The sequence below is a fragment of the Chrysemys picta genome, chromosome 16 (genome assembly GCF_011386835.1).
Source record: "Chrysemys picta bellii isolate R12L10 chromosome 16, ASM1138683v2, whole genome shotgun sequence".
Lineage (NCBI taxonomy): Eukaryota > Metazoa > Chordata > Testudines > Emydidae > Chrysemys > Chrysemys picta.
In genome coordinates, this window is record NC_088806.1 from 28641155 (window position 1) to 28654141 (window position 12987).

General features: G+C 55.7%; 1 protein-coding gene and 1 long non-coding RNA gene across 4 annotated transcripts in view; both read left to right on the plus strand.

The window, feature by feature from the left end:
- Window positions 1–12617, plus strand: part of TMPRSS5 (transmembrane serine protease 5) — a 63990-nt gene extending 51373 nt beyond the window's left edge. Inside the window, exons 8-9 of one of the 2 annotated variants that reach the window (XM_065570654.1) lie at window positions 11221–11383; window positions 11532–12298. In XM_065570654.1, coding sequence (XP_065426726.1) covers window positions 11221–11383; window positions 11532–11910 — 542 coding nt within the window. In that variant the 3' untranslated portion in view covers window positions 11911–12298. Of the gene's footprint in view, window positions 1–11220; window positions 11384–11531 lie in introns of both variants that reach the window. The other variant, XM_065570655.1, reaches the window with a different exon arrangement.
- Window positions 6–8401, plus strand: LOC135976100 (uncharacterized). 2 transcript variants are annotated; one of them, XR_010593335.1, is made up of 3 exons: window positions 6–153; window positions 3993–4090; window positions 8102–8401. It is a non-coding gene; the product is annotated as an uncharacterized LOC135976100 (long non-coding RNA). The 2 variants fall into 2 exon arrangements; XR_010593334.1 differs by having other exon boundaries at window positions 8146–8392.
- Window positions 12618–12987: the final 370 nt, after the last annotated feature.

Consider the following 12987-nt stretch of genomic DNA (forward strand, 5'->3'; position numbering starts at 1 on the left):
TTCTATTGGTCCGCAGCCGCCGAGCGAGTGAACGAGCTCCCCGTCTGATTGGTCCGCTGCCGCGGGGCGGGGAATATAAACCGGGACCCCCAGACCTGCTGCCTCTCGGCCAGGGGGACCCGGGGGCTGCCGCTGGGCCGCGCAGCGAAGGCGGTAAGTGGGGCGGACGGGGGAGGGGCCCAGGCCGGGGGTGCCGCGGGCCAGCTGGGGCTAGAACGCCGGAGCCGCCCAGAGGCTGCGGGGAGGGGGGCTCGGGCAGGGGCGCTGGGCTGGTGCCGGAGCGGCCCGAGGGGGAGGGAGAGAAGGGGAAGAGCTGGGCTGGTGCCGGTGCCATAGCGGTGTGTGTGGGGGGGGGAGAGCTGGGCTGGTGCCGGTGCCGTAGCGGGGGGGGGGGGGGAGAGCTGGGCTGGTGCCGGTGCCGTAGCGGGGGGGGGGGGGGGGGGGAGAGCTGGGCTGGTGCCGGTGCCGTAGCGGTGGGGGGGGGGGAGAGCTGGGCTGGTGCCGGTGCCGTAGCGGTGGGGGGGGGGAAGAGCTGGGCTGGTGCCGGTGCCGTAGCGGTGGGGGGGGGGGGAAGAGCTGGGCTGGTGCCGGTGCCGTAGCGGTGGGGGGGGGGAAGAGCTGGGCTGGTGCCGGTGCCGTAGCGGTGGGGGGGGGGGAGAGCTGGGCTGGTGCCGGTGCCGTAGCGGTGGGGGGGGGGGGGAAGAGCTGGTGCCGGTGCCGTAGCGGTGGGGGGGGGGGGGAGAGCTGGGCTGGTGCCGGTGCCGTAGCGGTGGGGGGGGGGGGGAAGAGCTGGTGCCGGTGCCGTAGCGGTGGGGGGGGGGGGGAAGAGCTGGTGCCGGTGCCGTAGCGGTGGGGGGGGGGGGGAAGAGCTGGTGCCGGTGCCGTAGCGGTGGGGGGGGGGGGAAGAGCTGGTGCCGGTGCCGTAGCGGTGGGGGGGGGGAAGAGCTGGTGCCGGTGCCGTAGCGGTGGGGGGGGGGGGGGAGCTGGTGCCGGTGCCGTAGCGGTGGGGGGGGGGGGAGCTGGTGCCGGTGCCGTAGCGGTGGGGGGGGGGGGGAGCTGGTGCCGGTGCCGTAGCGGTGGGGGGGGGGGAGCTGGTGCCGGTGCCGTAGCGGTGGGGGGGGGGAGCTGGTGCCGGTGCCGTAGCGGTGGGGGGGGGGGGAGCTGGTGCCGGTGCCGTAGCGGTGGGGGGGGAAGAGCTGGGCTGGTGCCGGTGCCATAGCGGTGGGGGGGGGGGGGGGGGAAGAGCTGGGCTGGTGCCGGTGCCATAGCGGTGGGGGGGGGGGGGGAAGAGCTGGGGGGGGGGGGAAGAGCTGGGCTGGTGCCGGTGCCATAGCGGTGGGGCGGGGGAAGAGCTGGTGCCGGTGCCATAGTGGGGGGGGGGAGAGCTGGTGCCGGTGCCATAGCGGTGGGGGGGGAAGAGCTGGGCTGGTGCCGGTGCCATAGCGGTGGGGGGGGGGGAAGAGCTGGGCTGGTGCCGGTGCCATAGCGGTGGGGGGGGGGGGAAGAGCTGGGTGGGGGGGGGGGGGAAGAGCTGGGCTGGTGCCGGTGCCATAGCGGTGGGGGGGGGAAGAGCTGGGTTGGTGCCGGTGCCATAGCGGTGGGGGGGGGGGGAAGAGCTGGGCTGGTGCCGGTGCCATAGCGGGGGGGGGGGGAGGGCTGGTGCCGGTGCCATAGCGGTGGGGGGGAAGAAAAGAGCTGGGCTGGTGCCGGTGCCATAGCGGTGGGGCGGGGGAAGAGCTGGGCTGGTGCCGGTGCCATAGCGGTGGGGGGGGGGAGCTGGTGCCGGTGCCATAGTGGGGGGGGGGGAGCTGGTGCCGGTGCCATAGCGGTGGGGGGGGGGAAGAGCTGGGCTGGTGCCGGTGCCATAGCGGTGGGGGGGGGGAAGAGCTGGGCTGGTGCCGGTGCCATAGCGGTGGGGGGGGGGGGGAAGAGCTGGGTGGGGGGGAAGAGCTGGGCTGGTGCCGGTGCCATAGCGGTGGGGGGGGAAGAGCTGGGCTGGTGCCGGTGCCATAGTGGGGGGGGGGGAGCTGGTGCCGGTGCCATAGCGGTGGGGGGGGGGAAGAGCTGGGCTGGTGCCGGTGCCATAGCGGTGGGGGGGGGGGAAGAGCTGGGCTGGTGCCGGTGCCATAGCGGTGGGGGGGGGGGGAAGAGCTGGGTGGGGGGGAAGAGCTGGGCTGGTGCCGGTGCCATAGCGGTGGGGGGGGAAGAGCTGGGCTGGTGCCGGTGCCATAGCGGGGGGGGGGGAAGGGCTGGTGCCGGTGCCATAGCGGTGGGGGGGAAGAAAAGAGCTGGGCTGGTGCCGGTGCCATAGCGGTGGGGGGGGAAGAAAAGAGCTGGGCTGGTGCCGGTGCCATAGCGGTGGGGGGGAAGAAAAGAGCTGGGCTGGTGCCGGTGCCATAGCGGTGGGGGGGAAGAAAAGAGCTGGGCTGGTGCCGGTGCCATAGCGGTGGGGGGGAAGAAAAGAGCTGGGCTGGTGCCGGTGCCATAGCGGTAGGGGGGGAAGAAAAGAGCTGGGCTGGTGCCGGTGCCATAGCGGGGGGGGGGGGAAGAAAAGAGCTGGGCTGGTGCCGGTGCCATAGCGGGGGGGGGGGAAGAAAAGAGCTGGGCTGGTGCTGGTGCCATAGCGGGGGGGGGAAGAAAAGAGCTGGGCTGGTGCCATAGCGGTGGGGGGGGGAGAGCTGGGCTGGTGCCGGTGCCATAGTGGGGGGGGGGAAGCTGGGCTGGTGCCGGTGCCATAGCGGGGGGAAGAGCCCTTTGGAGGCTTCTGAAAAGCTGTCTGTGACAGGGGAGCGCTTTGCACCTGCTCCAGAGGCTGCCCCAGCCAGGTCTACTCCTGCTTTGCATCCAAGACTCACTCACCTGTTTTCTTTGCAGGAGGGGGCAGAGACCTGAATGTTTGCTTCCTTTCCTCTTGCCTGGAGAAGATTGGCTCTCTGGGGGATCTGGTTGGGAAATGTATCTGACTTACTGTGGGACCTTCCAGACAAACTTTATTTTCCCATCTGTTTCTCACTCTTTGAAAGGGCAAGAACAAGAGGAATAAATGGTTTTTGAGGGACTTTGGTTTTCCAATAAAAGCTTTCACTTAATCACAAGTGTGTTGGATTTTTCTTTTGCAGGGGAGGGGGGTGGGAGAGAAGCTTGTAGCAAAACTTCCAACCTGGGATAATGTGGTGATTCTCCCATTGCTTATGAAGGTCTGAGTTGGAGCTTGATTTTAAATCCCTCCCAGCTGCTTGGCCAACCTCCCTGAGAACACTGTCCCCCTGGATCTCTAGCATGGGTCAGGGAAGCAATGTTCTGAGACATCAAACTCTAGAGCAGATATCCTCAGACTGCAAGCAGCTCTTTGCAGCACCTATTACAACACGGATTTAATTAATCACTCAGGATGCTTTTCCTATATTGATTTGTACAGAGCCATTGATGTTGCTGTGAACATAGAAAAACTAAAGTTTTCCCATGTCATAATGTTTAAATATGAATTTTCAGTAAATGAAACAATGAATTCACACCACTGGGGCTTTTTATAGTAATGATTGCTAATTTGGCTTCTGAACCACTGAGTTCTGAGTATTGCTGCTCTAGAGCTAAACTTTTGAGGCTATGGTATACCCTGCAAGTGAAGGATGCAGGATTCTCTATAGGTAACCTTTACATGCTGGTTGACCTTTGCCTCTCACAGGGAGAGCAGAGAACTGGGCTATGGGCTGATGGGGCCCCAGAGAAGGGGTGGGGGAGACTTGACAAGTAGTAGTAGATTGCTGAGCAAAGAGCATGGGCTTGCTACCCTGCAAGGCCATCAGGAAGATAGGGGGCTCCAGTAAATGGACCTTCCCAAAGTCACTGGACTACACCTCATTAAGCATGAGGCTGCAGGAGTTGGAAGCCTTAGGGTTGAACTACCTGTTTGATAGTAGAAATCAGTTCTACTGCCCTCTACCAAAGTGATCTCCTAGGATAACCACTAGCTGTTCTCCCTCTCCCACCAGGTCTGGTGTTCCTGACATATCTAAAATTATCTGCACTTCAGAGCAGAAACATTGTGTGGGTTTGTCCCCCACCATTGCCACAACACAAATACCCTAAGGTAGGTGTTTGGGTGCTATATAAATGAATGTGTACCCTCCTTTTGCACTTCTGGAGGAAACCTGAGTACTTTCCTTGTAAATAGCTAAGCCTGTATTATATCATTTCTTTTCTGCTTGCACAAAGCCACCACCATCTAAGGAAATTACACTGCTAGCCTCTAAACTCAAATGGCTGCTGCTCTATGCTTATTAACACAGCTGCAGAGAAAGATGGATTCAGGATGGCAAGCTGCAAGAGGCCTGTACCTCAGTAATCCAAAACTATGACTGCTTGGAACTAAGGCCCATGTGAACTGCCAGCACTGGCCTGGTCCTCTCTGCAGAACATCCTGAAAGGGAGAATAGGCCCTGCACCCTTATGGTAAAGGTAGAAATATAGCTAACATTCACCCTTCTTCAGACCTCTCTCTGAGAGGTGAAGCAACACAGCATGTCTGCTGAAGAAAAGCTTGCATTAGAACCTGCTGCTGTCTTCATCTGCTGACACACAAAATAGGAGCTAATCCATCAACCAGTGTGAAATAATGTGATGACCATTCCCAGTTAGTTTGTTCCTTTTGTCTTCTCCTTCCATAACTACACTGGAGGTGTGTGTAGTAATTTAGCCCTTGTAAGCCTGTGATTCTATGCCTGGATGCAGAAAAGAGCTGCTAAACTGCCTTTCAAAAGTAGTGAGATCTAGCAAGTCTTTAACCTGCATTTTATCTGCTCCCCCACATGTCTATCAGTAAAGCAATAATACACAGCTGGTGGGAGTATATTATTCAGGTGGAGTGGGAGCTGAATGGGGGGATTAGGTAAGAGAGCCAGCTGACCACTGGCTAGACTCTGCACCGATTGTAGCTGTATCACAGACTGGCAATTCTTTTCCTGCAGACTTCACTACAATTAAATACTAAAAACAGCTCAAAATAAACCTGGGATCAGTGAGTGGTAAATGGGGTTCTTTTTGGCTGATTGAATAGTATTTGAGCTAATCACAACAAGGAACATATGATTGAGATAATACCCTTCGCAATCTCTCATTTTATGAAATAGCAGGAAAGGAAACAGATTAACCCACTTTCCATGCTCTGTTATGCAACTGCAGGGAACTCTCCCGAGAACAGCTGGCAGTTTCCCTCCCCTGCATTTCTGCTTTGCAATGGATGCAGGAGAGGCAGAGAGTTAATCTGGACAGCTGCCCGTGACCCTGCTGCATTTACCAGACTGAGTGTGCAGAGAGGCCAAGTATCTCAGCCCAGACAAGCAGTAGCAGGCAAGCCCAGCTGCTTTGCCTTCCCACACTGCTTGGAGGGGGAAGTCACCAGTCTTAATACTGCCGTCAGCCGTCTTTCTCACGTGCTTTGGGCATGTAAGATTTTATCAGCAGGTATCTTTGTCTCCCTTGAACTTTCATTAAATAACTGGTAGGAGCTAATCTCCCAACCCTGTATTCTAGCAGCAGGATCACCCCCAGCTGAAAAACAGTCTACAGCCCTAGCTGCCAAGCAATAGACAAAGTTGGGCAGCTGATGGCTTTCCCTGTTGGCTTTATACATTTGGCCTGAACAGCCAGATTGTTATTAAACAAGATGAAAAATGTAACCTCATTCCCACTGGTAATATAAGATCAAGGACCTGGAGAGGCTGGTGGCAGATGGAAGGGGCAATACAGATTAACTTGCTCCTTTTTAATTCACTGGAGGGGGGGGGGGGGCAATCCTGTTGCTATTAATAGATGGAGAGAGAGGCTAGAAAATGCTTCCCATAGATCTTTGAGTTGGGGTTGTGCACAGAGTTGATCACAAGCAAATTCACAATGCTGGTGAAAGGTGTCAGATTGTAGTGCTGGAGCCTAACAGATTCTGGTATTCCTAGAATGGTGCACCATGCACAGCAGCTACAGAAGTGCTTCTCTTCCCCCCCCCCACAAAGCCCTGCAGGTATGCCCCGTCCATGCTCCAGCCTGTTCACCCCTAAGAATGGGAGTGAGGGACTAAGGGCCAGATCCTCCAAGGCAGGGGTTCTCAAACTGGGGCTTGGGACCCCTCAAGGGGCCATGAGGTTATTACATGGGGGGGTTGTGAGCTGTCAGCCTCCTCCCCAAACCTCACTTTGCCTCCAGCATTTATAATAGTGTTAAATATATGAAAAAGTGTTTTTAGTTTATAAGGGGGGGTCGCACTCAGCAGCTTGCTGTGTGAAAGGGGTCACCAGTACAGAAGTCTGAGAACCCCTGCTTCAGGCTCTTTACACACCTAACTTCTGTTAATTTCAGTGGGAGTTAGGTGCCTAATATTTTCGAGCACTTGGGCTCAGATCTGAAACAATATCCAACTGGTAAAAGGCTCCCGTTCCCATTCTCAGCCCCCTGCACAGGCAGTGGCCCTGTAGACTGGGCAGGAACCTGCCCGCATATGCAAACACATACATGCCCAGTGCCTATACTCACCCACAAAATACCGCTCTCTATGGGTTTCTGAGATTTTAATCACCTGCTGAATTTTGTTTTTCCATGACCTTATTACAAAAGACTTTGCAAAAGTAATTCCACTTAGCTGCAGCTTGACCTGGAGACGCGGGATGTGTTGAGAGGTTAGGGACAGCGGTCAGAGGATGCAGAGAAGGAGGGGGGAGGGATACGCCGTACAGAGAGAGAGTTCCATATGGCACTGTCAGTAGGAGACACTTCCACGTGAGTGCCCGAGCTGCGTCTGGGGGAAGCACCAGCTCCGGGTACCTACAGTCCATGAAGGACATGGCATGGTGGCAGGAGAATGTATGAAACCAAAAGGGCTGCACAAACCCTAAAGTGCCTGATGTGGACATAATGGGAACCAGAGACTGTGGAGAGGGGTTCCCTGTCCCCCTTGGAGCGGCACTCCCTGGGGTGTCTGAAGGTGGGATTGTTAATTCTTGTGTCATGTGACCCACACCCACCCAGGGGGGCTCTCAGTCACTCTCTGCTACAGCCCTTGAGCTAGCAGAGCTGGTCATTTAGCACAGGCCGTAAGATCTACAGGTCTCAAGTTGATCTCTGCTGCTTATGACCTACCCCGGGGCAGCACCTTATACGCACAGGGAAGGTGACATTTCCTCCACATAACAGTCAATGGCTGATGAGCCTCCTGGCTGTGTGGCCCAAGCCCTTGTTCCACATTTCCCTGGTCCCTTACCCCAACCTGGAGAAGGGAGCTACAGGGGTCTCTAACCCCACCGCCTCCTCCATAGGAAGGTAGCATCAACTGCCTGTATTGGAGAAAGAGAGAGCACAATGGCTCCACCACAGAGCTCACTGGTGAAGACATCAATGCACGCTCAGGTTGGCCGGAGAGCAGCAGTGCCCCTTTCCCCTTGCCTCTCCCCCCGCTTGCACCAGGGACATCTCCGGATGCAAAGCAGCAGCACTCGTACTTGGGGCAGACAAGTGGCTGCACTGGGGTGTCTCCTGTCACTCTGTGTTGGGGAGGAGCTCAGACACCGATCTGGCTCTGGAACTCGGCACTCGTTTCCTCCTCTGTGATGTTGGGGATGCCCAGCCTGGCCAGGGTTTCCTCACTGGGACCCTCATTCTGCAGGACATCGTTCAGCTCGGCTGAGAAGCATCAGGTGGTCCCAGTACAAGTGATGGGTGGACTGGTCCAATCTCTGGGGCTGCGGCATCACAGTAGCAACTTGACAGCTGAGCCCAGTGGTTAAAGGGGAGCGAAGCAGGAGGCGGAAGAGCAGTGGGGGGGGAAGTGCTGATTACCCAAGCCAGGGAAAGGAGGGGGCGCGCGCTCTCCATTCTGAGCAGAGGAGCAGGGAGTTGGACCCCTCCTTACTGACCCCCTGATTTTGACCCCCCCTAAAGTGGGGGTGAGCAGATTGTGAGCTGTGGTTCAAATTCAGCAGTGACGCCAACGATGGTGTAAATGACTTTCCTGCGTCCCTCGTTAGTCACTGGGACTTTATTGTGTTTAGCTTTCGCCTTTGCAAAGAGCTGGTCGCAAGGACGCTTGCAGACGTTTTTAATAAAATGGTTTTAGTATCTTTCAAAATAAACACAGGAAACTTCTTGTTGGAAGTGCAGGTGGAAGGCAGGCCCGGCTGGCTCCTGGCATGTCACGAGCGGTGGAATCTCTCCCTGGGGACTCTGATCTGTAGGCAGCTGGGATATCTCCAGTAAGTGATGCTCCTCTCAGCTTAGACCTAGTCGGCCAGTCTCAGGTACAGGTCTTTGATTTCCCATTTTTATGAAGATCTTGCAGAAGTAATGTGATCAGGGCACAGGACTGGGAGCCAGGGACCGTAGAGTTACTGACATTTATTTGCATTATACTGGGGCCTAGGTTCAGCTGAGGATGGGGTCCCCTTGTGCCAGTCCCATTTCTCACCCCTTTTCTATTTTGCCACTGGAAAAGGGAGGAAACCCCCCAAATCAAACCATTTGGGGGTTGGAATTTTCACTGCAAAATTTAAATTTTTTCACCTGATATATTGTTTTAAATGAAAAAATTTCCTGTGGGGGGAAAAAACAAAGCATTTTTTTGACCCACGCTAGATGTACTGTAGCTTGGGTTTATTTCACGAAACTTTTATAGCAGCTTCCCAAGCTTACAGAATCATGGACTGTGGAATTATCTTTCCATCGGCTTCCCGAGAAGATGGGTTAAGCCCTTATATCATCCCTGTCTATAGAGTCTCTCCCAGATATAATGTCACTGTTCTCCTATCCACTGCTGTTCTGTGGCTGTGCATTTCCCCTGAACATCACCATAGAGATGAGGAGGATGGTTTTCTGGCATAAATGAGAAGCACGACTCCTGGGTTCTAATTGTATCTCCTCTACTCCCTTGTGACCTCTATTCTCTGTGCCTCATTTCCCCCATCTTTCAAACAAGGATCATAATATTCACCTGTTTCCCAGGGGAGGATGAACTTGTTCATGTTTGGAGCGTGTTTTGAGACCCGCACTTGGAAGGTGTTAGCGAAGGACACCCTATTATTACTTTATCCTTTTGTACTCATACAATGTCGACATTGCAAGGCTAGCAAAGGGATGGTAGCATCTGAAAAGATACTTTTGTGATGCAAGCAAACCTATTTCCTGATTTTGGCGTTAGAGTGTAAAGTAAGGGCTGGGGTATGTTCATTTGCAGTATTATTGTTTAGCCACTAGATGTCCCTGTGTGCTGTACAGTTCCAGACAGGGCATTGCCCTTGGTAAATGAGAGAGACTAAACTGGAACTCAAGTTGTGTGCGTGGAAGCCTGCTTTTGTGTGTCTGTAGTTGGTAGCCCTCCTGTTTAAGACTGTGATTCCATGAAACATGGCAGGGTAAAGGTTTAGTCCTCCCAGTGGGTGATGGCTATTATATTTAACCCTTTCATCTCTTGTGAGCAGTGGCCAGAATTAGCATGTATAAACTAGAGTACAATGGTTCTATGCAGAAGAGAGGAAGGAAGTGCTCATTAGAAAGTGATCATGTCAGAAGCACAGGTGAGCTCTCTGATCTCTCTCTCTCTCTCTGTTTAGGTGATGATATTTGCTGTTGCTTCTGCAGACTCGCCCATCACAAAGGAGTGAACCTGACAGATGTCAAGGTGAATGATACGCAAGAGTTTGTTCAGATTGTGCCCAACCAGAAGAGGGTCCCAGACGGGCTTGCACAGTCTGTGTTTCACGGCTAATGGTACCTGAGCTAGGCACTGGGGTATGTCTACACATGCTGCAATCACACCTCTGATTGCAGAGCAGAGATACCCTCAGAGCCAACAGGGTAGCTGACTTCCCGACCTTCAGGCAGGCCCGTTAGCCCTCTTAGAATAACTCTGCTTTGCTGTCGCAGCAACACAACCAGGGTCATTGCACATGTGAGCGTTCTGCCCCGCACCAGCTCATGTTTGCAGAGTGCTGGGAAGGTGAAAAGCCTTCTGTGGGCGCGATGATTATTCCTATCAGAATCCACTTTCCGGGCCTCCTGGGTGCATCTGGCCAGTCGCCATTCCTAGGGGAGCTGCCATAGAACCCTGTGATGGGCCATCTCTGTGTTTCCTGGCTGCAGAGTTCTGGGAGAGCTTTATTTCGAACCCTGATTTTATTCTTGTGCAGGAGCAGCTCTGAAGTGCTCCGGTAAGTGCTTTATCCTGTCCTCACATTGCACTGGGGTCTCTTGCATTCCTTGTGCTATTATAGATCCTCTGTTAATTAGCAAAAGCCCCAGGTCGGCTAGACACAGAGCGCCCTGTCCTCAGCATAACCCTGGTGTTCTTTCGCAAAGCCTGTGTCATTCTTCCCCCATCCAGCAGCCCCAGTGTCAGTGGTCTGCAAGCAGCAGCGTTACTCAGTGAGGCAGCTCCAGCCCTCTTGAGCAACCCTGCAGTAATAAGCCAGCACAAACCAGCTGGTCTGAGTGGGAGGAAAATTTAGCTTCCCAGCCGGCTGAGTAGCAAAAAAATATATATATGGTTTTGAAGCCCCCGGAGCAGCCCCTTTGTCCGTGTGATTATATCGCTGGGATCTGTTTGCAGCGGCAGCAGCAACATGACAGTCAGCTCCCAAATCCCCCCTGTCCATATGGCATAGGAGCTACTGTGTAATTAACAGCACATGCAATCAATGCCCCCGCCCCCCCCGCAGTATCTAAAACCCTAATGCTCTCAGCAGCCCCTTCTTGTCAGGGAAGGCAGCTGTGGGGCGGAACTCCCCCCTGAGGCCCAGGGCTATTGCCGGGCAAGCGGCAAGCCCAGAGAAGGCCCAGGTGGAGAGATGGGACTCCTGCCTTCCTCGCTGTTCTCTCTTGCTCCCTCTCCACTCTGGCTTAGTGGTGCTGGCTTGGGAAGCAGACTCGATTTATGTCACTGGGTGGGCAGGCAGAGGTCCTGGGACTAGCTCGGAGCACACAGAAGGGGTTAGAGTGGGTTTCTCTGTTATTTCACATGGGGAACAGCACAGGTGGCAAAAGAAATGGAGAAAGCCTCTTTGTTCTTCTGCTCCCGTAGGCTTGGTGCTCAAAGACCTTCCCTCTCTCCTTTGGGCCCCAAGGCAAAGCTCTGCTCAGCTCCTGGAGAGGGCCGGGTTTCTTGGACACCCTTTGCTGCCCATCCCTCCCCCACTCTCAGGTGGTGTTTGGGGGCACCGGGTTCACATGTCTCCCCCTTTGCAGAGTGCAGCGTGCGCTCCAGGGCAGCCCGGATCGTGGGCGGAAGCGATGCCCCATTGGGACGCTGGCCGTGGCAGGTCAGCCTGTACCTCAACTCCAGACACGTCTGCGGAGGCTCCATGGTGGCGCACGACTGGATCGTCACGGCTGCTCACTGCGTGCACAAGTGAGTCTGGGAACGGCAGAGCCGGAGGCCTTAGCGGGGGGTCTAGCGCAGAGCCCGGCTGTTCCCCCAGCAGGGGAGGGAGGGGGGAATTGGCCGCCCCAGCAATACTGCAGCCCCAGAGGAACAGGTTGGCCATGTCTCTGCTCAGTTACAGGCAGCCTGAGGTCTACCACCCCCGCTATGACGACAGGAGTCATGACTATGACATCGCACTGATGAAACTCACAGCGCTCTTGAACTCCTCCGGTGAGACCCTTCTCTTCAGCCGTCTCCCCCTTGGAGGGGACAGAGGATCCCCCCAGAGCAGCCCCATGGCTTCCATTCGCAAGGGAACCACCCACCAACGGTCTGATTCCCACGCCGGTGGCCTGTGTCGATCCCAGGGGCAGTGCCAGTATGGGGGTTGGTCCAGCTGTGGAGGGAAGGGGCAGCAGAGAGAAAACATTCCCCAGGCAAGTCCCGGGGCCTCTTCTGATGGCACATGGGCTAGAACGCTCGCAAGACCTTGTCTCCCATGGATGCAGTGAAATAAGTGGGCAGATTTTGTAAAGAGCTGGGATCTGGCTGTAAAGGTCACAGTGGGAGCCGAGCTCTTTGGAGAATCCGGCCCCTGGAGCCAGAGGGAGCAGAGCTGCAAGGGTATTTCACTTGCACGTCTCAGGACTAGATCACCCCTGCTTGCTCCAGGCCATCTGCTCCTGGGAGCCGCTCTCGATTTGTTTGCGCTGTGCACTGGGAGGGGCGTCCCCAGCTGGCGCTGCTCTAACACGTGTCTCTCTCCCCAGATGCCGTCCGTGCAGTGTGTTTACCGCTGTACCAGCAGGATTTCCCCCACGGCACCCACTGCTGGATCTCCGGCTGGGGCTACACCAGACCTGAACACGGTGAGCAGCTCCAGGAGGCACGGAGAGCTCTCTCGTAGCTCCCTTTTAAAAGAAAGACGAGCGAAGGCTGCATCTCACCGAGGGGATGTTTGAGTCTAGAGGGGAGTATTGAATTCTGATCTGCAAACCTACTGCAGTCCTCAGTCCCAACCCCCAGCCCCTGCTGCTATTGCAGGCTGGGGTCCCTTACACACCCACAGCTCTGCTGATCCCCCCAATCCCCACTGCTATTCCAATGACCCCTCTCCTCCTCCCAACACCCAGAGCCCTGGAGATAGAGTGTGTCTGTAATACTCCATGTCCCGCTGTGCCTTGAGTGCAAACCCCAGCATCTAGCCACCAGGGCTGCAGGTTAAACTGTCTCTCTTGTTTGTTTTCCTCACATCCAGTTCCTGTTGCTGAAGGAAGCTATTGTTCTTCTTCGAGTGCTTGCTCATATCCATTCCATTAGGTGTGTGCGCGCCGCGTGCACGATCGTCGGAAGATTTTTACCCTAGCAACACCGGCGGGTCGGCTGTGGAGCCCCCTAGAGTGGCGCCTTCATGGCGCTGAATATATACCCCAGCCGACCCGGCGCCCCCTCAGTTCCTTCTTACCGCCCCTGACGGTCGTTGGAACTGTGGAGCGCTGCTTAGCTGTTCTCCACTTTCCCTAGCTTTTCTTGTTGTATCATAGTTGTAGTTATAGTTATAGTTTTAGAGTTTGTTGTAAGTTAGTTAA